The sequence below is a fragment of the Eretmochelys imbricata genome, chromosome 5 (assembly GCF_965152235.1).
Source record: "Eretmochelys imbricata isolate rEreImb1 chromosome 5, rEreImb1.hap1, whole genome shotgun sequence".
NCBI lineage: Eukaryota > Metazoa > Chordata > Testudines > Cheloniidae > Eretmochelys > Eretmochelys imbricata.
In genome coordinates this window covers 78,372,335-78,399,282 of record NC_135576.1, presented here as the reverse complement: position 1 = coordinate 78,399,282, position 26,948 = coordinate 78,372,335, and the positions used below count along the sequence as shown (strand labels likewise).

The 26,948-nt window shown below is 38.4% G+C and overlaps 1 protein-coding gene across 2 annotated transcripts in view; it reads left to right on the top strand.

Moving 5' to 3' along the window:
* Nucleotides 1-11,637, top strand: part of CEP120 (centrosomal protein 120) — a 77,194-nt gene extending 65,557 nt beyond the window's left edge. For both annotated transcript variants that reach the window (XM_077817378.1, XM_077817376.1), the window contains 2 exons: nucleotides 8,336-8,481; nucleotides 9,143-11,637. In XM_077817378.1, the coding sequence (XP_077673504.1) occupies nucleotides 8,336-8,481; nucleotides 9,143-9,380 (384 nt within the window). In that variant the 3' untranslated portion in view covers nucleotides 9,381-11,637. The remainder of the gene's footprint in view (nucleotides 1-8,335; nucleotides 8,482-9,142) is intronic.
* The last annotated feature ends 15,311 nt before the right edge of the window (nucleotides 11,638-26,948 follow it).

The following is a 26,948-nucleotide window of genomic DNA, read 5'->3' as shown; positions in this document are numbered from 1 at the left end:
GAAATGAAGGATGCGGGGGGAAGAATATACTAGGCGTAAATAATCGCAGACAATTGGCACATCTCTTGTTAACTATACATATTTGGGAGGGTGGGAGGTTTCTTGGTGGTGATATGGGGTCATTGGTAGGGAAAGGAGGAATACCAAGAGTGCAGAGTTTAACCTGAGAATAGGAACATGAAAAAGGAATAAATAAATATTGATGGAGTGGAAGGAAAAATGAAGGGAAGGACAGAGAACAGCATGAAAGGCAGGGAGAGTGAGACTGTCGATGTGAAGAGAGTGATAGAACGGTGCTGGACCAGATAACCAGTGAACATAAAAAAGTAGTTTGCTGATATCATGGGCATCTGGGTTTTTTGAGGTTACCTTATCACACTGTTGCACTGGGGACTGTTGATATTTGGTGGCCTGGCGTACCTGACCAGGAGTACCTTCAGTTCAGAGGCACTATCAGCCTTTGTCTCCTACCACACTACTGCTCCTCTGGCTTTTCTGCAGTTCCTGCAGCAGCTGTAGCTCTCTGCTCTGAGGAGCAGATATTCATCTGAGGAAATATGTTTCAGGAATGTTTCACATTTTTTCCAACCATTTAGTGAAACCAGTTAGACTGCTCCAGTGCTCAGTAACAATCTTCAGATTTTAAACTTCAAAATTTGATTATGTAATATAAAAATTACCCATCCAGGCAAAGTATCTGTCTAAAGCATACATCTTGCCACATGAGGTGAGCAACAGCTCAGTAAGCAATGAGTGCAGTTTCAGACCTGAAAATACTCTTCCATTTGTCCTCAGGTTAGGAGTATTACAAATGAAATGCTCAGATCAAATACATTTTTTAAATGTATTAACCATGCTTTACCAATTAAGATAAATTGGTCGAGAACATAGGTGCTGGAACTATGGGTGCTGGAAGCCCCCTGGCTTCAGATTTCCATTATATACAGAGTTTACAATGGCTTTCAGCACCCCCACTATATAAATTGTTCAGCAGCCCTGGTAGAGGATATTTAATATTTGGATTAATCTTTGCAGTAGTGTGTTACCTCAAAGTATCAGTGGCAGTATATATTTTTGCAGCGGCAGTTCAAGTGTCATGATTTCAGCAATGTAAAATTGAGACCTTTTTTCCTATTTCATATTAATATGTAGAAGATTTATACTGAAAATATTTAACGTTATAGAAACTGCAAAAATTTAACTTTGATATTGTTTTGTCAATTAAGTGTGAATAGTACATAATATAGATACTGAAAATGAAGGTGAGAATGCTGAATCATTTAAATATCTTCCGGTTTCAGAAGATGTTTTTCACTAAACTCCATTAAAATTGAGCCTACACAATAGACTACTTTTAGCACCAATGATTAGGGAGCTTGCTGCATAATGTGGTATTGGAAAGTGTGATTTGGAAGAAGTGGTTTTGATATCTGAAAGAGCCTTTGATAAAGGTCAGCAATTTTCATTACCAAATATGGATAAAGAATCTTTCCTTCACCCTCTCTCCCCAAAATCTGAGTTTTACAAAGGATCCATTATTTTTGTGACCTCTGATCTGATCTAATACTAAGTCTTAGCTTTGAATTGCATCATACATAGTATGATTTTCACATACTGTATACTAATTCTCCTATCCATATCAAACAAATAATCTATGTTCTTTGACATCTTTTTCCTTTATTGAAGGATTATATGGGGAGCTACTTTGTTTGTTCAGAATGTTACATAAATCACGTTTGTTTATGAATGTTTTTTTGGGGGGAGGGATAGCTCAGGGGTTTGAGCACCAGCCTGCTAAACCCAGGGTTGTGAGTTCAATCCTTGAGGGGGCCATTTAGGGATCTAGGGCAAAAATAAGGGATGGTACTTGGTCCTGCTGTGAAGGCAGGGGACTGGACTCAATGACCTTTCAAGGTCCCTTCCAGTTCTATGAGTTAGGTATATCTCCATATAATAATGTTCAGCATACAGATTATGACAGACTGCAAAGGATTAAAAATAGCTATGTTGGGTAAATAGAATCATAGAATCATAGAATATCAGGGTTGGAAGGGACCCCTGAAGGTCATCTAGTCCAACCCCCTGCTCGAAGCAGGACCAGTTCCCAGTTAAATCATCCCAGCCAGGGCTTTGTCAAGCCTGACCTTAAAAACTTCCAAGGAAGGAGATTCCACCACCTCCCTAGGCAACGCATTCCAGTGTTTCACCACCCTCTTAGTGAAAAAGTTTTTCCTAATATCCAATCTAAACCTCCCCCACTGCAACTTGAAGCCATTACTCCTCGTTCTGTCATCTGCTACCATTGAGAACAGTCTAGAGCCATCCTCTTTGGAACCCCCTTTCAGGTAGTTGAAAGCAGCTATCAAATCCCCCCTCATTCTTCTCTTCTGCAGGCTAAACAATCCCAGCTCCCTCAGCCTCTCCTCATAAGTCATGTGTTCTAGACCCCTAATCATTTTTGTTGCCCTTCGCTGGACTCTCTCCAATTTATCCACATCCTTCTTGTAGTGTGGGGCCCAAAACTGGACACAGTACTCCAGATGAGGCCTCACCAATGTCGAATAGAGGGGGACGATCACGTCCCTCGATCTGCTCGCTATGCCCCTACTTATACATCCCAAAATGCCATTGGCCTTCTTGGCAACAAGGGCACACTGCTGACTCATATCCAGCTTCTCGTCCACTGTCACCCCTAGGTCCTTTTCCGCAGAACTGCTGCCTAGCCATTCGGTCCCTAGTCTGTAGCGGTGCATTGGATTCTTCCGTCCTAAGTGCAGGACCCTGCACTTATCCTTATTGAACCTCATCAGATTTCTTTTGGCCCAATCCTCCAATTTGTCTAGGTCCTTCTGTATCCTATCCCTCCCCTCCAGCGTATCTACCACTCCTCCCAGTTTAGTATCGTCCGCAAATTTGCTGAGAGTGCAATCCACACCATCCTCCAGATCATTTATGAAGATATTGAACAAAACCGGCCCCAGGACCGACCCCTGGGGCACTCCACTTGACACCGGCTGCCAACTAGACATGGAGCCATTGATCACTACCCGTTGAGCCCGACAATCTAGCCAGCTTTCTACCCACCCTATAGTGCATTCATCCAGCCCATACTTCCTTAACTTGCTGACAAGAATACTGTGGGAGACCGTGTCAAAAGCTTTGCTAAAGTCAAGAAACAATACATCCACTGCTTTCCCTTCATCCACAGAACCAGTAATCTCATGATAAAAGGCGATTAGATTAGTCAGGCATGACCTTCCCTTGGTGAATCCATGCTGGCTGTTCCTGATCACTTTCCTCTCATGCAAGTACTTCAAGATTGATTCTTTGAGGACCTGCTCCATGATTTTTCCAGGGACTGAGGTGAGGCTGACTGGCCTGTAGTTCCCAGAATCCTCCTTCTTCCCTTTTTTAAATAATATTATGTAGTTTAGAATGTGGGTTTGCATTTTAAACTACATAATTATATTATGCACCATAAATTGTCATTGTAGTCTATGGGATCACTTCCCATGTACTTTTATGGATTTTTTTAGGGGAAGTTGGTCTTAGATATTTGTGATAAAGTAGTGTTGAAAAAGGAGAAAAGGACAATGCTAAAAACGTAAGTACATCTTCCAGTCACATATCTAGTCAGGTAATTCACATTATTGTTTTGTTTGACCCTCTTAAGGTATGAAGATGCTTATTTTTTATGGTTTTTATGATAAGTATCTAATATAAAACCACAAAAGTAATGAAATATAGAATGACTTTGCAGTAAATATACCAGACTTGGTCTTCTACTGAGCGGAACGATTGTATTGCAATACGTTTAGTTAAAATTTGCTTATCTGCTTAGATCAGAAATGTGTTACACAGAAATTATACTGTACCCAATTTACTAATCTTGACATTGCTGGGAAGTACTGTCCACAGCTGTCATTGGAGAAAAGATTCTTGGAGACCAATTCTCAGTTTATATGAAGGAGGCACTTCAGCACACTCAAACTAAACTCTCTCCAGAGCCACATTGTAGCAGCTCACTCTCTCAGTTCTCTGCCCAATCAGAGAAAATTGCTTTGTACAATCACCACTATGTATATCAGCCCTGCTTCCACTTCCAGTGAAGCTTTGCTTCAGCCTCCTTGCAAGGCTGGAAGGCCTGATGCAACCTGCTCTGCCAGTATGAAATGACCAATGCAGGACAAAGATAGTGTCATGTAGGCCTTATTTCTCCACAAGGTCTCCCTCACAGTGGCCTCCACAGACCCCATTTGTGACTGCTGTTCTGTTTGTCCCTCATTTGTGGCCCTTATAAACTGGCAGTAATGATTTTCTATATCAAGAAACTTCTAGACATGGGGGCTGTTAGCGCATTCCAGCATAAAAGAGGACCTCCAGACTTTCGACTAAAAAAGAATCTAGAGGTTTCTAGCCTGTCCCTAGTTTGTCTCCACCCAGCCAAAGATGTCTCTGGTTCATCAACATCAAAAATGTGTACTTTCACTTTCTAGCTCACTTGAGTTTTCTTTGTTTGCTGTCAAAATGATACTGCTAGCATGTTGTCTTGCCTTTTATCCTGTCTTTGTTCCAAAGACACTGAAACTCCTGGTCATTGTATTCGCCAGCCTTAAATGGTAAGATATCAGTGTATTGCATTATTTAGATAATCTCAGTATAATGTTTCTTCTTTTCAGGGTGCTTCCCAGGGCCCCAGCATGATTCTTTCAATTCTCCAAAACCGTAGCTTTATGCCAAACCTCAGCAAAAGCTCATACTTGCCTTTTGAGGAGCCTGGACCACCTAAATGCCAGATCTTGTTCTCTCCTCAAGCAGGTGATTCTCCTCGGTGACACATTCCATAAACTGAAGGACACAATCAGAATACTTCTGTTCACTCCATTCACAGCCATCTGATGCTTTCTTCACCGTCTGTGCCTCATGATATTCTGTGGTAATACAGATAATATTGTGCATGGACAGGCTTCACTCCTAACTCCTTCAGACCTTTTTGCTCTTGTGAGGGGACTACCAAGAAGAGACCTTAACTCTATATACCACCTTTCCAGCTTGTTTGTTTACTGAGATGGTGGACTTTTCCCAATAATCTACTTCAAGTGAAGTTTCCCCCAGAATCATGCACAATCTGAATCTTGAGAGAAACAAGATTGAGGGGCTGGAGTACCCACCTGAGTTCCTTTTATGTGACAGGAGCAGCAGTAAAGAAGGAGGTTAGTTGAAGCATCAGATAGCTGGACCTGAGGACCATAGGATATTTCTTATAGAAATTTACTCCTTCCCCAGAATCCATAACAATCCTTTGGAACAGAACAACGGGGCAACTTGTATTGCGATACAGGTTGAAAGAGAAGAGAGAGGCCCTTAGAGCTCTTTTCTTCTTCAGAGATGTTCAGAATTCTGATCTGGGCTGAAAGAACATCATAATGTCATCTCCTGTATACAAGAAACTTTCAACATCTGGGCTAGTTCTCAAGCCAAAGGAATAGGATTTAAACCAACAGGTTCTCTCCAGGATCTTGGCCTTCGAGGAGACTCCAAAGGTAGACACGGCTGTACCCTGCAGTCTCAAAAATAGTCCTGTTCCCAGACACTGAGTAAAGATAGTTTAGCAGCTCAAATCTTCTCACTGCCATGGTCAAGTGAGGTTCTTCTATCCCTCTTTTATCATTGTTAAGGTAGTGTCAACAGGAAAATCAGGTGGTTGGGCATTCCAGACACCTGTTTCAAGGAGTTGTCTATCAAACCTCTTCAGATTTCCTGTTGTTGAGGGTCTTCTGAAAGACTACCTGGTCAGCTATTTGAACTTCCCTTGACTCTAGAGACTGAGAGGCTGAAACTTCTGGATTTATTCTATTCAGATGGTGGATAATCTCCTGAAATCCAATCAAAACTGTACAACCAAGGTTTAACACTGTCTCTGTATGCAGCCTTATTTCCTCCTTTGAGTATTAATCTTAACGCTGCCTTAATTGGAGACTGACTTTATTTTCTCTTTATATCTTCTTTTCACAAAAGCTAAGCTGCTTGCAGGTTCAAGTGGGAGCACCAGGAATTTGAGGATATATGGAGAAACACTGGATCCTCCTCTCTGTATTTCTAAACTTCTATGCAATCAAGCATGATCAGACTGGCCTTTTGCCTTCTTACGTAGATGCAAATTTAATCTGGTCTTTCTGACTTTGTACCAGTCTCCATTTGAGCCCATGATGATATGCTCATTGTTTGTTCTTACCACTGAAGTAACTTTTTCTTATGCATTTACCTCTTTCTGCAGATTAAATGAGTTTGGAGCGTTAACCATTAAGGAGAACCTTTCCTACAGTTCTTCTGGACAAAAGTAGGATTTTGAACAACTCTGGAAGTTTTGTCCCAACTGAACTGAGCCTTTCACATTAATTAGGACGTTACTCTTCCTCCTTTTTGCCTATTCTGTTCTACTGAAGTTTGCCTTTATTATGTGGATGCTGAGACTTATAAGTACTGTACCCTTCTACAGATCGTGTGCTCTGTTTCGTAGTGTGATATTTTAAAAAAGGCCATAGGCTGATGTCTTTGCCCCATTGAATTTAATAAATGCCCCATTGACTTCAGTAGGGGCAGGATTTTTCACTGTGTCCAAAGCCCATATAGTAAAATAGACTTACTGTTCTTTGCTCCAGTCTGCAAGTCAATAGGGAAACTACTTCTGCTTTAGTAAGCTCACATTCATCTAGCCTGTAAGTCAGCGGCTGGCTCATGGGAAGAAAGCCATAGCCCTTTCATGAGGAAATTTGCGGTAGCTGCTTCCTTCATTTACTAATCATTACAAAATCTGTTCTTTCCTTGTTGGACACTCTCTTCAGTGGCTGGCTCCTACAGGTTCCTGTCCTTTCCTAATTCTTCTCTTCTTTTCTGTTTGCTAGTGGTGCCAGGACTGGTAAATTACATATACTGCGCAAATAGATTTTATTAATGAAGTCAGACAGTGGAGAGTAAAACGGATGCAAAAAAACGTAAAATGTTGCAAAGTCAAGCAAGCACAAGTTAAGATATTCCAGAATTAAGGGGGACCATGCAGTATGACATGTAGTATTTAATGACCTGATCATATGCTGTTTTTTCCTACAGGACCCCTGCCTCTTTCAGTGCACTGAATGGACTGTGTGCAGTGAATGAAGCAGGGTTATGCAGAGCATTAGTCAGAAGACAACAGGAAAAGAAAGGATAGTCCTTGTTAAGGCAATTGAATATCACCAAGAAGAACTGGGTTTTGTCCCTGGTTCTGCTATAAAATGTAATCTTTGATGCTCGGCAAGTCACTATGTTTTACATTATGGGAATTTGAAAAATGCATTTAGGAATTGAACCAAGTTTTTACAAACTGTATAGGTTTAAATTTTGTTCTGTTTTGGACCCTCTGGGCTTTTATTCAGGGTTTGAAAATTAAATAAATGTAAGAAGAAATCTAGGTCTATTTTTAGATTTTCACGCCTGACTTTCTAAGTGCTTGTCTGCATGCACCTTTAATTTGCGGCAAACTGGCATGTGAATCTATCCCACACTAGCCTCCAGCACCTTAACTGTCCAGTTCGTTCATGTGGTTTGATCTACCCGCTTTGAAATGGGAGTAGATTAAAGCACACTATCTGTTTGTGCATCAACAGGGTCCATAATGACAGTGTATGACAGGCTGTTGCGGGGTAGATTCACATCCCAGCTTGCAGCGAACTAAACGTTCGTGTAGACATGCCCTAAGACTGGACACCAGTTTAGAAAGTAGATCTTTTCACACTATAAAATTACCTCTGCCAAACAAAACTTTGTGGTGCTATGAATAGCAGAGCTAGTAGGGAGAGAGAGTCGCATACAGCTACTTAGAGTTTTCAAATTTTACTTCTCACTGTATTGAATTTTTGTGCTTATAATTATCTTTCTAGGTATTTATATAACCCCCGTTATTGTAGTTACTTGAGCAGTATTCAAGACTGTAGTCTGTGTTTTTCAGTTTAAGCAAAAACTTCAGACCCGTGCACATCAGCTCTAAAATATACCCCTTGGATATTCTACTACTATTTGAGCTAGTACTTTTGGCCTCCGATTTGGTTGCAGTCTGTTCCGGACAAATGGTTAGTGTGATCTTCACTGAGGCAGTCTTTTGCCTCAATCTTATTTCATCAATGACTGACATCAGAATTAATCTCATATATACACTAAATATTTTGTATTGACTCATTGTGCTACTTAGTTACTGTTTCTATATTATTACTTGTGGATTCTGAAACACTGTAAGCTTTGTTACAATTAGCACTTTTAATCAGTAATATTTAATGTCAAATTATTTTTTTCCCCTTAGCGTGAGCAAGAGAATGCTATGGCCCGCCTTAAAAAGCAGCAGCAAGAGCTGGAGCACATGAGACTGCGCTATTTGGCAGCAGAGGAGAAAGAAGTGGGGAAAACAGAGCGAAAAGAGCTGGAGGATATCAGAAATGAACTGAACAGGTATTATAGCATTTGTAGGATTTTTCACTCTGCCTCAAAATAGGGGAAGGTTCAGTTGAATCAAATTTTAATTGGTTGTCAATCCAGTAAAAGAACACAGTTTAGTGTCCCTGAGGTAAAAAATCGCTCATTTATAAAATGTAACAGTCTTGTATTATAGAAAATCTATGCCAAAGGCCACTATCACCAGTTTTTGTCATGACTGTGCTTATACTGCAGCAAGTCTTTTTTACTCTCAACTCTAAGCAGGACTGCTTCATAAAAAGCTACACTAACGGTGATTCTTTCAACTCTCCTCTTGGCCCACATCTCTATATTTTAAGTATATCTAATGTTATCCTCCATTATTATTATGCTTCCAGTAATTTTGAAACCTGAGCTTGGTCACTTATGTGGGTTTTTAAACTGTATTATCAGTGCAAAAACTTTGATGAAATCATGGTAATATGTACCATGTGATCTAAGGTATTCTTAGATTCAAAAGGCTTCCTTTAAATTTAATCAAGCCAAGGGTTAGTTTGTGTTACTTAAAAAAAAAAAAAATTCCTTGATTTCCACTACTTCAGTAAGAAATTTCAGTAAAAATCCATTTAGAACGTATTTAACAAGACAGAATTTCCATGTGTCCTCTACTTGTATGATGTGCTTTTTTTATTGTCAGGCTAAAGCAACAAGAAGACAAAAAACAATCACAAGATTCCAGAGAAATTTCAGTTGAGCGAGCGGGTAGTGTTCATACTAGACAATTAAATGAAAGCTTGGATGATTATCTGACTCGCCTGATAGAAGAGAGAGATACATTGTTGAGAACAGGTGTGTATAACCATGAAGACCATATAGTAAGTGAATTGGATCGCCAAATCAGAGAGGCGCTCGCAAAAAGAAGCAGCAGTAAATAGTATATTTGGAAAATATTTTTGTAAATTTAAGTCAGATATCTTACGTTTTAGCATAATAGGATGTTTAATTTTACAAACTAAGGCCCTGATTCTGAAGAGGCTTAGACACATGATATATTTTACACACTTAGTAGACCTTTTGAAGTCAATGTAAATGTTCACAGGACGTGAAGTTAAACAGGTGTGTATGTTTATGCAGGATCAGAGCATTAGGTGTTGTTTTTTTTGACAATTTTTTATGTTCAAATATATTTATATGTAAATATACTTACATATTTTTTGTATTTTCTGTTTAAATATCTTCTACCTCTCCCCATTACCCTGGCTGGATTTATTTATAATAGCATTTTTAAAAATATCTATTCTAAGCTTCTCTTCAGTATTTTTCATAACTTGTTTTATGGATTTCTTTCAAAATAGGTTTTTCAATAAAATTGTATGAGTAAAATGCGAGTGCAGTAATTCCCAGTGATATGAGTTTTGTAAATTCTTAGGCAAAACAAGTGCTGCACTTCTACAAATGTCATATCCTGTTACATTTGCAAATATGTTTAGTTTTTTAATTTTTAAACTATTTCTGTGACCACAGTTAAAATAATTTAATCATCAATTCTGTAGCTGAGTATTCTTTTAGCAAAACACCTTTTTTAAACATGTAACAGTTGCAGATGACACACTTTTGAAGATAAAACCAGAGGAATATTTTACCAAACTGAAACTGCACAAATTAAGTAACTCCACGTCTGATCTTGTAACCATTCTTAGCATGGAAATCTCTTTGCTATCAATGGGAGTTTTGCATGCAAAGGGACTACAGGTATTAGTTGCTCATGAGGAGGTTAAGGTCCTAATTCAGAAAAACACTTAGGCATGTGCTTAAGTCCATCCTTATTCAGGAAAACACTGGTTCAATGGAATGTAAGCACATCTTAAATGTAAGTATGTGCTTAATGCCAATACAATTACAATTAGTGCTTTTGTAAACAGAGATGTTTTCCTGAATGAAAGTCTAATGGCAGTGGTTACAAAGTTTTTTCAACCATCTGTGGCTTTCAGCTTTAAATTTTTGTGTGAAATTGAGATATAAAGAAGTTAAAAAAATAAAATGTTATATTTGTTAATTGCCATAAGAGAAGAGCACGAAGAATAGGGTGGTGGTTTTTTTGTTTTTGTGACTGCCAGAGTTGAGTAAGGGCCATTCTGCATTATAAGCCCTTTGCTCTGTTTCAGCAGTTAAAATTTGTAGTATGGGCAGGGCTGAAAGTTTAGACTTAATCTCTTTTCCCATCAATGAATGCTGGGGTTTTGATATACCGCCTGTTAGCAAAAATGTTAGTGACTGATGCAAATCTCATAGTACTGAAAACAAACCCCAACAGTTCAGTTTCACTTCAAACATGAATGAAGACAATGCAGAAAACTTTATTTTTTTTATTTAAAGTAATCACTGGACTTTTATGGTGCCCGGGCCATATAAGTGCCATATTCTTCTTTTGGAGCTTTGCTTTCATGGAATACAGATTTTGTATTGGTTCTGCGTTTACTTCTGATATATTGTTGATAAAGAGGACAGTATTTCTTTATTCTACCACAGGTCAGTAATTTATTTAATGGACGGTTTGTTTAGATCACTTTTTTGGAAGAAAACAAACTTTTTAAAATACTTACTTTGTGGGGGCAAAAGTGAACATAACATTTTTTTCATGAGGAATGGTCATTTATCAATAAATACATTTCATAACAAAAACAAGTAATACGTAGTAAACTTGTCAGTTTAAAAAAATGTTTATTGTAATATGTTAATAGGTTTAAAGATGGTAGTTTAAAAGAAAAAAAACAGCAAAAAAAACCTCCACTGGCAATGGGAATAATGAATGCTTAGGGAACCATTATAAATCCATGGAGAATTGTAGATATTTAACTATGGCTACATATTCTGTATCACTGATATGATTATATGCAAATATAGTAAAATATGGGATGTTTTATTATCTAAAATGGAAGACCCATTCAGAGTTCTTTGAGTCATCTTTCTCAAAGTTTATTCCTTTGCCAGGATTATAATTTTTTCAAACACTAGAGGGGGCCTTAGACTAAAAAAAGGCAACTTTAAGGCAATCTTAAAATACTGAAGTGTGGTTTACTTTGGCTTTAGGTGAATGTAAAGATTCTCATCTTTAAAATTATTATATTTTAAATTTTGTGATTTTCATGTTTTTGTTATTTAACAAATAAAATCTGAATTTAAACAACTTCACATTTTGCAGAGGGCTGGGTGATTTTTATTTTCAAATTGTATATTTGGGGAAAACATTTTACTTCAATTTATTGTTACAAAAAAATCTATTAGTGTGTGAGGTGCTTTGCACATAATTGTATACTCAATCCATGAAAATGCTGGCAAGTTTAATTTGAAAACTCATTTGTTTCTAATTCATTGGCTACTTTTACAACAAAAATAAAGGTGGCGGTGGTGCAAGATTTTTTTTTTTTAAGCATTCATTACCGTGAACATTTTTCATTTTAATCAACTAAAACATTTTTAGTAATACACAAGATAAGGACACTTCATTTTTTTAAACCTGTTTCTAGGCATGCTACCTAGATGTTCATGTCCATTTACATTTAAAAACAGCATTACAAGAATGGGAAACATATATTCTGTGACCCTCTAGATAAAAGCTTTTCTGTATATTTTTGTTCGTACCTATTGACAATAGATTGTATTTGTATTTTGATCATGATTGAAAAGGATGTGGATGGAATTTTAGGCGCTCTACTTATATGCAGAGTAGATTTAATTTTTTTCAAACATAACTTGCCCGAAGGCTTTTCTAGCTAAAATAGCTGTTTATATTATATCTGGTACAAATAAATTTTTCTAGAGATTTGTTATGTATTTGTGTGTGTGCGCGTTGTGTTCCAGAGCTACTTTTAAATGCATTGAATTAACTCAAGATCTGGTCTTGTTCCAGCACACTAGTAATCCAGTGAGACCAAATCTCACTTTAATTCACCCCTAAAATGTTTCAGTGAGGCAGGAGAAAGAGCACCCCCCCCCCCGATACACACACAAACACAAGATACTTGGGTTTATTTGAGTTTATCCAATAACTGAAACAGTCAGGTTCGTAAGAAATTCATATGCACCAGCTCCAGCAAACACTTACTTATGCACATGGTTAAAATCCTGGTCCTATCGGAGTCAGTAGCAAAAATCCTGTTAATTTCAATAGCTCAGGATTTCACCAGTGAAGTAAATGGGATTCATATCTGCAAGTGTTTACAGTGTTAGGTCCTTAGATTGAAATAGCTTTAAGTGGTTCCCAACATTCTTCATGTTGCAACCCCGTTTGAGCTCACCTCTGTTAACGTGACCCTCAGGGGTCTGAGAGGTTCAGGGGTTGAAAATTTAAAAGCATGAAAAAACATTTCTAGACCATCTAGTTCCTCCAAAAAATGGCAATAGTATGATCCCAATTTTATAATAATTTATAAATAGGCCTGGCACCTCTGAGAGGCAGAAAAACTGGCCACTGGCCATGGAGCATGCCCCCCTCACCCTCCTAACCTCCTCTCAGGCATCCACCTGTCCCATTACCCCTCCCCTCCCTCAAGGGAGGGGGAGCCCTTCTGACACCATGTGGACACAAGAGCCCCTGCCTCCTTCCCATGAGCCCCTACATCCATGTCTGACCCCCTTGAGAGAGTCCCCACTTTTGTTCCCTAGCAAGCCTCTGGCTCTCAGCACCTGAGAAGCAGGAGCTTCAGCTGCCGTGTCGGCAGATTGAGGACCCAGGTGCCACTCTGAAGGTGTTCCCAGCGCTTGTGTGACGTGCTGATTGCTGCGCTGCACCTATATGTGTGTGGGTGCCAGCTTACAGTTGGTTGTAATGTGCCACAGTTGGGGTTTATCTTTTTCTCGCTTAGCAAATGCTTTCTTGCATTTGTAATTCTCCCCCACCCACTTTTTTCCCCCCAACATGTCTCAACTCCCTAGGTACCCTTTCACAACCCTCTACTCCCACCCTAGGGTCTTGACCCATAGTTTCAGGGAAAGCTACAAAGAATCATAGATCTTCAGAGAGTTGTTTGTTGTGTTCTTATTTTGTAGTCTGTTGTAGATTAATTAAATTTGCCTTAATCTACGGGATAACCGGCCCAGACCCTGCAACTGACTCTGCATGGGCAGACTCCTGCATGGAATCAGTTGCAGGACCTGGGCCCATTTTTGTCCAAATTCAGTTGTTTAACTGGAGATGGGTCATTGGTACCTCCAAAAATAAGGGCATCTGTAAACGCATTACTTATATGTGATAGCCATTTTCTCTTCTCTCTTAGGTGCATTAATTATTGAATATTTATATGTCAGCAATGCTGACTTGCTTGGCACGACACAACTTCACTACTAGAAGTGTTACCTGAAATAACTATATAGCGCTATTGGTTAAAGATAGAAGGGTAGGCCTGTAACGTTTTTATACCTTCACAACTGACAGTGGAACTTTGATAAAGGTTTTGAGACTTGTACAAACAAATTGAACACGTTTCTTTATTAATTACTAGAATGCTTATCTGAAAAATCTTGGCTTTAAAAAAGTTCATAACTGCAGTGCAATGGAATTCAATAGATAAAGAAATTTGCCAGATGAATTATATAAAAGAAAACAGCAGTGTTGTGCTTTGGAACTAGATTTTTAAAATAGAGTTGCATAGTTTATTTTCCTGTATATGGCTTTTTGTGTGGAGTTACGGCAATTGTACTTCATTTCAATAATTGTTTAAGTTGTTTGACAATTTGTAATCCACTTTCAAGATCTGCACCTTTTCTACAATGGTAATTTTATGTCTGACACCAAAGTTTCATGTATTCCACCCTTACCCTTCTTCACTGGAATTAAGATGCTTCTCCTTTCCATCCACTGAGATACCCCAAGCCCATGACGCAATGATCAAGGATGGAAGTTCTCTATCACATCTGTTAAGTGCTACTGAATTATGTCTATACTAGTTAATACATATTTACTCAATTATTTATTTTGCTACTACTGTGCTTAAATGATCATGACCTGTGTCAAATCTCAAAGAGGAAGCACTAGTTCTGCTATTGTTAAAGACAGAACTGCAGAAAGGCGGCTGTATACTTAGATCTCATTTCATTTGCTTCTCCGGGGGGTTGTATTAGTAGTGTTTTCATTAGAAATGTTTTTACAGATGTTGGCTCTCCAGATATGAAGTCTCTGTGGTGGAGAAGCAGTCAGGAGTTTGGCATCCAGGATAGAAAGAAAGGGGTGGGGGGAAGTCAGTTCTGAAAGACTAATTTTATGGAAAAATAATTTACTGACTTTCCAAGTATAAATGTACAGTAACCCCATGGAGGCTTTAAGATAGAGGAATTGAATTCTCGCAAGTACAGAAATTGTTTTCTATTCTTAATTTAAAATCCTCCCACATCTAACATTCTTCATCATAGCAGACTAAATTAGTGCTCATTAATAATGCTCTTGGAAAAGTTGCACCTACTAATTTGTAGGCCAGTTTTGTGGTGGGTTGGTTTTTTGTTTTTGGGTTTTTTTTAAGAAAAATACTTGCAGTTTGACAGCATTTTGAGAATCTTGTGTGTTATGGAGAAAAGTTTTGCCTCACAATTGTACACACAATATACCAGTGTAGTAGTACAGAGGTATGCTGAATGTTTGATTAGATGGTTTTAGTGCATGTGTGGGTATATTGATGAAGGCACATTTGCACTGACAAAATAATTCATGATAAACATTCAGAACATATATGAAGACTTTAAGTTAGGTTCATGTTTTAGGATTCTAGAAGAACAAGATCTGATAAGTCAAATGATCACACTGGGGTGCTCCATCCTGTTTCTAACCAGTCTGGAGTTTGGTTTTACTGTAAGAGGAAACTGTTAAAATTATTTTCACAGAAGTGTCATCACTAAAAGTCATATGTTTAAGAATGTTTTTTATTGCATAAAACGCTAAATAAAGTACATCAAGTCATAATGACACTGCAGCTGAGCAAAGCATTTAGTTGGTAAATAGTTTAACACGTATTTTATACCAAGTTGCTGATTTGATGCTAGGTGGTACAGATGGCTGATGCACTAGTATTTTAATTCAGGACATAATTCTGTAGGTCACCAATGGGAAAATGAGCTTGTTGGTCACACCTTAAATTCTAGTGGAAGTTTACTCAACACAGAGAACCTTTTAATGTGTTCAATGCAATTGGCTGTGTTTGTGAAAGAGAAGCCCAGGACTTGAGCAGACCACGTGTTACAGATCAGGACTGAGGTGTATTGGCAGGGCTGTGACTGGAAACAGGCATCATATTTATTTATATTACAGTAATACCTAGAGGCCCCTATCAAAGAGCAGTGTCCCATTGTGTTAGGCACTGTATACACATAAGAAAACAGTTCTCACCCCCAAGGAGCTTAAAGTTTATACAGCTTATTAGCTTTATTTTTTATGTACAGTGATTTAAATTAATGCTTTTAATCCCTTATTTTTATGAGCAGTCACACACCTGTGAGTGTAGAGAGCTGGGTTTGGGCTACTTCTCTGAGAACCCTTTTAAACTTTGTGTGGAGAAAAGGGTTAACATACCTTGACATAAACATGAACTTTGTTTTTAATCAGGTTGTATAACTTCTATAATGTATTCACTTAGCTAACATACTTTTCTTTTCTTATTTATGGTTTTCCGAAGCATAGCTGATTATGATATTGCTTGAAACATCTATTTTTTTATTTCATCTCTCTCTGGAGATGTTTATGGGATAACCATAACCCAAACATTTCCTCTGAAGAAATGGTGAGTTAGTAACCCAGAATAATCTGAAGCAAATTCACAGGATGTCAGCAAGAGCACAGGATGGCTTACCACACACACCATAATCTATCTGTACCAAAGCTGTGCCTCCCTACAAGTGAGGGGAAGCTACCACTTAGGAAAGCTTGCATGTATGTCACCCTATACATCCAGTCTCTAAAGGGGGGAGTTTTTACCCATCCTTCTTTCCTGAATGACTTTGCTTTGTTTCATACCAGTTCCACCACCATTTTTCCATCTGCTTTTGACCCACTTGTAGATTTCATTGTACCGCCTTATCATGAAAAGTCATCTTGCATCATGTGAGTCCTGAGACTATATCCAAATATATACACTTGTCCTCCTGCTCTGTGAATGCCATTGAATAACATTGTGATCCTTGGGCGGGAAACGCACACACAGTCCCTTGAGGACAAGTGAAATTTTATGGCTCCAGGATTGTATCTTTCGACTGCATACAAAAGAAATCGTTGGTCCCCCATAATATTTCTAAAATTATCTAAAGTTAGTCGAATTTGGAGAGTGTTTAGAGTCTCCCCCAACCACAATATTAAGCCCACGTTGTAGGGCTAAAAGTGTGTGTGTATATGCAATGTAGAGTGGATAAAAAGGAATCTGATTATCTGACTAAAGTAGCAAACCATGTGCTGAGGTGGGTAGGTTGGTACAGATAGGAATGGAAGCTGCACTCTTCTCCCCTTAGAAGCCTGCAGAAGCTCCTTTTCAGGTTTAAGGGGTAGGAGATGAGAGATTGGGGACAGGGCTGGTGAAGAGCTACTCTTGGTGGTGTGCTCCTTTCTAAATCCAAAGGATCGTAGTAATGGTGATTAGCTCACAGTCACAGCTTTTGTCCCCTCAGAGAGGAGGTGATGTCAGAATAGCTCAGAAATGAAAAAATCCTTCTTACTCAGCAGATCAGAATTATACTTGTATTCAGAGTCACATCTGCTGATTTTAGAAATAAGTAGCCTGTTACCATTTATTCCTGTTTTAGCTGTTCTGAACCAACATAACTAGTAGAGTGGGCTGGGTTATATTCTGGACTAGGCATCATCAGCAAAAATGAAACTCTTTAAGTGCAGGGCCACCATTGGTTCTCATTTGAAGTCAATGAGGTTGCATTTGTGTAACTGATGGGAGAATTTGGAGTGCAGAATCTTTTTTTTTTTTCCCCACCCCTCCCCCAGTTAGTGATACATGTGCCAGAATGAATACATCTCTATTTTTAGATGCCAGATTGAGGTTGTACAGAATGGTAGCTTTAAAATAGCATTGTGGGGTTCCATACACACTGTTTCAAATGACTCCAGATCAGATTGGCTCAATTATCTAATAAAGGGGTAGTTTTTAGAGTCCCTTTTTAGATTAGAACCAGCCTTCAAATTATTTAAATCAATGCTAAAATATTCCATTAGCAGTGGAGTCTCTGGTTTACCATGCCAAGGATTTAGTGAGTCTAAAGAATTACATCTTCAACTGCTACCTCTATTGCCAAGGAGCTTTAGTGGTTGTTCATGCTGTCTGAAAGTCTAGTCAAGACAATGATTTCAGGCATCTAAACCTAAAGTTTCAGCATCTGGTTCAGGTACAGTTCTACACAAAAATAAAAGGGTTCTAAACCTTTAAAAAGAGTAAAGATTCTTGTAAGGTTGATCTTTTTAAAAATTTATTTAATTTTCACAGGTTACCAGAGGTATGGGTGAAGCATAACAGAATACAGACAGATAGGGTTAGTAGGAGAAATCAACAAAAGGGACATCCATACAACAATCAAAATGTGGAATGACCATTTTAATTGCTTCAGTTAACAAAGCTGACCTCTTCTAATACTCCTAATATTACAGTGGTACGTACAATGTGAGGTAATGTTTCCTAAGATTACTTACTAAGGGAATGTAGTAGATAGCGCACAGGACTGGATCTGCTGAGTGACTTTGAGCAAGTCATTTCATCTTCTTGTGTCTGAGTTTTCCCATATGTAAAATGGAACTAATGACTGACCTCCTTTTGTAAAGCAGTTGGAGGCCTGCAGATGAAAAGCAATACATCAGAGCTGAGTTATTATCTCATTATTAATACACAAAAATGAATGAAGGAGAGAGCGATTAGCCCCTACTGGAACTCTTTCTCGAGCAAGTCAATAGAAGTTGCCTAGGTTACAGTTCCTTTTGATACAGGAAAATCTACTAACTATTACTTCCTAGCTTGGTTAGCAATTTAATTAAGTGTAAAGAGCCTCTTAAAGAGAGGATTTTAATCCTTTCACATGATTTTTTTTTATTTTTAATTTCTAAAATTGAATGTGGTTTTTCCAGTACCATAACGTCTCAGGAGAACCTTGGGCAGGCTGCTCTTTTCCTACAGAAAAAGAAATGGATGTGTAGCACAGCGCCCGGTCTGCTATAGTCTTCTGAGTCGAGTTGTGGCTCTGCTACTGATTTACTGTGTGGCCTCTAGGCAGTTCCTCTCTGCCTTTGTTTCCCAATCTGTAAAATGCGGATGATGCATCCCAACAAGAGTGTTGAGGATCAACTAGTTAATGTTTGTATGGTGCTTTGAAAACATTTAAGGCATGGTATTGTTTATTATCATATCCTTTATGTTGAGTGAATATGTAATTGAGAGAGTTTTAGCAAATTCTTTTATAGGAAAATCATTTCCTGACTTATTAGTATTGGAGTACTAATAAAAGTGAATCCTTATTATCCTAAGAAACATGACAGATAATGTTCAAAGTGAAACTTAAAGGGGCTGCAGGGAAGCATTAATACAATAACCCTCAGCCCGTGTGAAGCCAAATGTCTCCCTCACAAAGCCACACATATACCTCACCAGTGAATTTAATTCCAATGATAAAGCTATAAATTCTCTAAACTGGCCTGGAGTTTAGCATAAACACTCTGAGGGGATGCTGGACCACAGAGAGAGAGCGAGAGGCAGAGAAAGCAGTTGCTTAGCTCTGGCTGATTGTCTATTGCAGAGAATGCTCACTATCAGCTGCTGAATCACAAAACCTAAAAATCTCCCTATATATCAACTAGTTACCAGCATTCTTGTGATGGTGAAAAATATCCGACCTCTAAGGGGGAGGTAGTAGGGGGATGGGGGAGAGAGAGAGACACTTTGTGTAGGCCAGGACTAAGGGCTGCTGCAGAGTCCCTGTGGCAGTCAGCTCTTTGTTTTGCCACTTACTCCTTGGCTAGTGCTGTAGAGCTTAGATTAGAGTGAAGAGTCTATTCATTCTAAACTGGTGATAAAAAACTGATAGATCGCACTCCACAAGGGAGCTTTTTTTTCCTTTTCTTTTTGGAGTGTACACACTGGGGGAGAGGCAGGTTCCTCTTACAAACAGAAATTGATGTTAGTAAAATTGTTACTAATGAAAGGTGTGAATGAACACATGGTGGGTAAATGCAAATAGAAGCTGCATGTTTTTAAGTGTTTACCTCAAAATTAGACTAGATCAGAGTATCTGTTGCCAAAATAATAATAATAATAATCTGAAAAGTGTTTTCCCAAAAAATTCTTTTTGAGTGTTTAATTTTTTAACTTGCATGTATAGATGCACAAATAGTGGTTGGAAAATAATTTGGCAGTCTTTTATTCCCACCAGTCATCAAATAAATTATTCACAAAATTCCAGTTTTAATGGAAATATTCTGCTAAAAATGGAAATAATGTACCTTAGCCATAACAAACACATCTAGAATTAAAAAATAAATGGCTGTCCATATCTTCATTTTGCTGCTGCTTATTTTACCACTCAAGTTTCAGATAAAAACACATTTCATGCTGTAAGGAATGCAATCTGTTACAGAGAATGAACAACATAGTAACTTGTGTACCACAAAATAACAAGCTTTTGTGAGTACAGGCAGGTCTGCTGTTTATATTGCTGGATTCAAACTTTTAGTTAGATAATTTTTGGCAGTGAAAGCACCAGACTGTTACTTATATACTAGTTAATACTGACTTACTTTTTTATTATTATTATTAAAAAGAAAACCTCCATTAGTGGTCCCTGAAGTCTTAGCTTAACTGATTTCTTTTCTATTATAATAAGGGATGTCTATTTTAATCAGAGGTTTAACTAGAGATTTATTCCATTTTCATTAGCAATAGAAGTTGCTGCAGCCCTTTGCAAATGTTTGCTTTTCAGAGAAGAGGAACAAGATCCACTTATGAAGGGATGGAAGTATGGAATAAGTGTAGAACAACACTATACAAGATTTCTTTCAAAATGAGCTCCTGAATGGTAGAATGCAGAGTTGATAGGCATTACAGTTAGACATCTTCAAGATAGAAAATATTGCTATGTATTTTTTTCCTCCTTTTTATGGGGCAGCATCACAGAGGTGGGGGCACCAACATCAAATATTGTAGTAATTTTCTTATTAAAATTGATATTACTCCCATTGGGGATTAAAAGTATCATTGGGGAGGGGGTTAAAGGCAATATCAAGAATGAGGCTTTCATGAGCTGGAATTCCTTGCTAATACTAACTTTTGTTCTTGTTTCCGTCACCTTTTTTAACACAAGCTTTTGGAGGTTTCTTAATGGAAGATTTAAAATCCTACATTTACATGCATCCTCATAATACATGTTTTAAAATATCACAATCTAAACTGCTTTTTCTAGTTCCATTTTTGTTATCATAGTATCTGTTTTAATGGCTATTAAGCTACAACGTCGGTACCTTATCTTTGTCAGTTAATGTATCTAATTCCACCATTCCCGAAGGGAATAAACCTGAAACTAAAGCCTGCAATATATTAAAGAATCAAGAACGCTTATGCAGAACAAACAGAGGATTTAGCTTGGATAAACAGCAGAGAGCTCAGTGTCTTTTATGTCCAGAGCTCAGAACTGGAAGAAGAAAATGACTATAAATCATCCCAGTGCAACAACATAACATAAATGTTGTATGTTTATTTAAAACTTTATGCAATCATTTATCTGGGCTGTAGCTCAGTCTCAAAAAGTGCTCTGCTGTAATGAGGCTCTGAGGCTAGCAGTGAACAAGAGAAAAAAGATATATGGTCGTCAGCCAGAATTTGCTTATGGGAAAAATGAAAAGCACTTAAGCAGGCCTGGAGTATCTATAGCTGGTAGATCAAGCAGGAGAATAGTGCAATAATAACAAAAACTTTGATAGATTTTTTTCCTGTTTCTCTTCAAAATATCACATTTCTTGTAATGGGACAGCTAAGAGAAATCAAGTTATACCTTAATTTTCACACTTGAATAAGAGCTGATTTGTTGTCATTGTCTGAAGTATGAAGTTTCTCCATAAAAATTAAGATTTAAAAAAAAAACACAGGGCAGGACTTCATGATAACATGCATTCCAGGGGGGGAAACTCATTCCATTGTGCTGCTGTTTACTCTCATCTGTAACAATACTTACAAACTATAGAGATTATCATGAAAATGTCACCAGTAATTATTAACTTTTAAAAATGTGTTATTCATGGGAGATTAGGAAGCCAGCAATTATGTATTTACACTTGAGACTAAAAATATGACCTACTACAATAAATGTAATGTAGCTTTTATCGCAAACCAACAAGTGAAGCTTTCATCTGTTCACAGGACCGGATTCTGTGACTGCTACTCACACTGAGTAGCACTTTACTGCATGGATAGTCCCAAGCAGAACACAGTGGGCCTGCTTGAGGAATAAGGTACCATTTAATATGACATGGCAGAAACTGGCCCACGATGGTCCAGATCCCGCAAGTGTCTGAGAGAGACATTCACTCCTATGTTGTCCGGGAAGGGTTCTTAGTACATTGCAGCACTAGGCCTTGTATGCTGTTCAGAAACTCCGTGTTTGGGTGGTGGGGTAGTGATGGTGGTATTAAAAGAGGGCTGCAATGTTGACTTGACTTTTTATTTTTTTTTAATTTGATCTATTGGTTTCAAACTTTCAGCTCTGTGTTGCCAGAGTAGTTCAAGGGTTCTTCTTCCACGCGTGTGGGCATACACTCACATGTAATGTTTCCCCCATTTTATTTTATCCTGGCAGTAAAATGAAATTGATGGGAGTCCTGTTATATAGAAATGTAGGACTTTTCTATGTCCTTGAAATTAAGTGTTTGGCAGTGGCACATGAACCCCGTCCTACTATCACACCTAGCCCATTGTGGAATGCTGTATGTATGTGGACTCACTGAAGCCATGGCAAGTCTCCTAGTCTCTTCAGTGACAACTGGTTTAGACCCTGTGGTAGTTAATTCTTTTATGACCTGCACAGCTGATCAACTGAAGACTTAAAGCATAAGGTACTTTTATATAAGCAGAATCATCATTGTTGCTTGCAGACCTGCAGATGTTCTCAATGATCATAAAGTTAGCCTATTCTTTTAAAATCCAACCACAGTAATTGTCTCTTGATTTCAGTTTTGCTTTACTGCCACAAAACAGGTGGGGTTAGGGAAATATTGTAAACCCATGTTCAAAAACACAACAGGTAAATCGTATTTTCCCCTGTATTACCATTTTGACAATGTCCCTTTAAAACAGAAGTATTAGTGCTCTAAACTACATGAATGCATAAATAGTTCTGACTATGCAACTACATATATTTTCAAGGAAATATATTTACTATGTCAATAATTAAAATATATATCCATTATTCAATATTTCCAGAGCTGTTATGAACTAGCATGTGTATACATATTTACTTTAGATAATTAAAATGTAGATTATTTCCTTGGCAGACTGAAATTACTTTCTAGCAACTGTTTATTCATTTAAATTTTATTATTTACCCCCAGTAACATACAAACATTTTAAAAAAAATCCTATGCCTCCATCCACAGAACTCCCAATGTATATAACAAAATCTCTTACACAACAATGGGTGTTGGTACAATCTTTAAAATGTTTGTCCAAGCTGTTAAAACAGAGCATGCAGTAAACTAGATGATAGAACTCATTTTATTTTTGTAACTGAAACCATTTTGATGTTGGCTGTTTTTTGTTTGTATTTACATCTTTAAAATGGAGAAATACTCCACATTGCTGGTATTGGTATATACCTTGTTAGACTGCAGAATACAGTAACTGTAATGTACTGGGATATGGCATGGTCTGTGGAAAAACTGATACGGTCCCTTAACTAACACAATGACAGTTGTGTGACCAGCACGGCTTTAATCATTTCCCAGTAGGGACTAGAGGCAAGAACCACAGTTTAAAATAGGAATGGAGAACATATAGAGTCTTAGAGGTGGCATCTGCTGGTGGAGACAAGGTTAGTGTAGGCACATGGTTATCAGAGCACTTACAATAGTGTCTGGGAGGCTTCAATGAATGCTAAAACATGGCCAGTAACAGTGGGATTCAAAGCTGTGTGAGATCCTGTCTTGTTCCATGGTATGAATCTTTCGGGAAAAGAGATTCAGATTCTTGAAAATTGTTCAACTTGTCTGTTCAGTGTCCTTGTTCAAAGTAGGCAAATTGTGGCTGAAACCTTTTTCTCGCAGTAGAACACCACAAACGCTGGGTCAGATACTAGAAGAGGATCCACATGACTGAACTCCTGCGCCCCCAAGTTGCCATAATGACTGTTACTGATACTGTTAGCATTTTTTGCCTGAATAAAATTTCAAATTTAAGTTTTTCTTTCAAAACAAAAACACCCAAGCACTTTATTTTAGTAAAGTTTGTACCAAAGAATAACATCAGTTCTTTGCATCCTTCTCTGTAAGTACCAAACATTCTCTCCTCAGGGTCCCCATACCATCACAACAGAACTACAGGGTTACAGTAATCTTTACAAGTCAGTGCAAAATATGTAGATATGATTTTTTAAAAAACACAATTAACTAGATTCATTTTAAATTTCACCCATGCCAAAAAAAAAAAAAAGAGAGAGAGACTGGTCTTGTTGAAAACAGACTCCATGCAGAGAAAAGGTGGTTCCACCTACTGGTGACTGTAAAGAGAAGTGCTCACCTCAGCTGAATGTGGTGGGTCTTTGATTGGCATTAAAAAGTGGATGAGGCTCGTTTAAAGGTCCCTGTTGCATTTGGGGTATGAGGGAGGGGAAAGGAGGGTAGGCTTATCTGAGCAGAATAAAGGAGAACAGGAAGTGACCGGATCAGATGGGGGCATTGACCCACCATGTGCACAGCAGGCGGAGGAGGGGAGAGAATGAGGTGTTTATACCCCCTGCAGTCCAGAAGGCGCTCTAATCAGTCATTTTTGGCTGATGTTAGGGAAAGAACTGTAAAGTACGTGAAAACTGGCTGTGGAGGAGGCATCCCACGTAATTGCTGGTGCCTCCTTGCCAAGGCGTCCAGTGTAGGTACTTGTTTATCAGGGAGCCTGTAGCAGGATCTGAAAATGGATCTGGGGGAGGAATCCTCTAAGGAAACTGGAAAAAAGGAATTGGGACTTCTGCCATTCGCTACAGCGGGGAAACCCCCAATCCCCATTAACGCTCATACAACACAGGGAGGAAAGCGGGGTCACAGCCAACTCATGGCTGGGACCAGGTTGGGAATGGGGAGGGCTGATGGCAGCCTTCCAAAATGGGTGGAAATGATGAAGGAAAGAACAATGACCTGCACTGTACAATTCATTGCCAGGTATTCCCAGATATGTTAAGTGAATAAAGTTGCTGCTTAATTAAACCACATCCACTGCACCTTGCCTGTCTTCCTGTGTAGCCGGGGCGAAAGAACTGAAGTGACTGGGACCGCTTCTCCCTCATATAACTTCAGTAACTGAACATTCAGCACTACTAGGCAGTGTTGAAGTGGTCTCCAATAGGCACAACTTTGCTAGAAGGTTCTGGAACTCAATGGCTGCTTTTCCCAACAGCACGAATATGCAGTGGCAACAGCAGCAGAGAATAGTAAGTAACCTCTCTTTTTGTATTTCAGCTTGAAGTTACTGTGCTAAAAGTTATCCCCCATACACATGTAATCACCACTGCCATGCTGCCTATAATTACATACTAGTGAGGTTTCCCACATTGCGTCCAGTGCAGTATAAACGAAAAGCACACTCTAACTCATTTTAATCGCTTCAGAAGTTACTTATAATATACAACTAAATGTTTAGTTATGTACAGGACAGCTTGTCACAGACAGCTTTGTTGCTAATGTATACAAATGTTGGTATGGCATGGCCTCCTCCCTCCCTCCACACACACACACGGTCACACACACACTCACACCACAGCCTAAATAAGCTGATTTATTTGTTCCAGTTATTTGATAAGTGCATCATACCTCAAACCCTAAGAAACCACTTTAGGAGGATTATACGTTTTATGATGTGAAAAGATTACCCTGAGTGTGCTGAGCAAAGTTTATATTCAACTTGGTGGGAGTGGAGTTATTTCCAAAGGTTGGGGGTGGGGGATGACACACAAAAGAGGGATTTTCTTTTGTTGTTGGGTTTTCATGAAGTGACTGGCCCCATCCTCATCAAGCCTCTAAAATTACTTAATTCAAGAAAGATTTTTTTTCTCCCTCACAGATGTCAGAATTTCCCTCTTTTCTTTATAAAAACTAATAAGTGCAGCAGTAAAATAGCTTAAGAAAAACAGCCCTAGCTTTTTGTGTGTCCTACAAGCAATAATCTGTGCATGTGTACTGTGTTGAGTGACAACATAGGCTACGTACACATATGCTGTGGTGAAGGATGTAACGCATGCGAACATGCTGCAGGTGGGGGTACATATATTGTTTTGATATGTCTGGATCAATGTGGGAATCCAGGTTTTTTTGTTTGTTTTTTAATATATCATGAACATAATTCCTTTTTTAGAGTGAAGGCTTAATAACTTTGGTCTGGACCAGGTATACAGTGGGCAGACAATATACAATACCACATATTTGTGCCAAAGCACCTCAAACTTGCAGTCCTGCCCTAGGATATTGAGCAAATATTAGCTGTGGTGCTGAATCGTGGTATTTGTGTAAACATGCAGTGTCCATCTACACTAGGAAATGGGTGCCTCCATTTTTCTGTGCCAAACTTTAGATACTTTACAGAGGGCTGATTTCTAGCATTTCCTGAATATCAGGCCCCTCTTATGTGTCTAAATTGAGGCATCCCAAATCACCAAATACTTCTGAAAACTTAAGCCAAATTTGTACCAATTTTCAAGCACGAGTGCAGTTGCATTGGTGCTATCAATAGTGCAAGTTCTAGTGTAGACCAAACACAAGCATTTTTATCACAATGTCATCTAACCTTGCTCAAAAACATCTGTTCCTGGTTTATGCCAATGGAAAGCTGTAAAAAAAATTGAGCTTAAGATCTGATTTTTCTGGCTACCTAAACTGTCCTGTCCTAAACTACTGTTCATTGTTGCTGGATGCTCCATTTGCCGCCTTTCACCCCAGAGGAGTGGGAGATGACAAAATCCATGAATTGTATTTTGGGCTTTTACTTTTAAAATGCTCTGTGATTGAAAGTGTTACATAAATGTAAGATATTTGATTGTTTATTATTATTTTGGGTACTGTTTTCAGGTTTATTAAGAGGTGTAGAGGTATTTGTTGAATCAAAATCCCTCCTGTTTACATTTACCTCCCCAAATGGTGTGAAACAGAACTCTATTCCAGTGAACATTTTATTTATTTTTAAACAGGCAGAGGTCTAACACAGCCAGGGCTACAGGAATATAGCCAGGGTACTGGCTTTATATTAATATAGCAATATGTAAATAATGAAAGAAAGACATGAACACAAAAG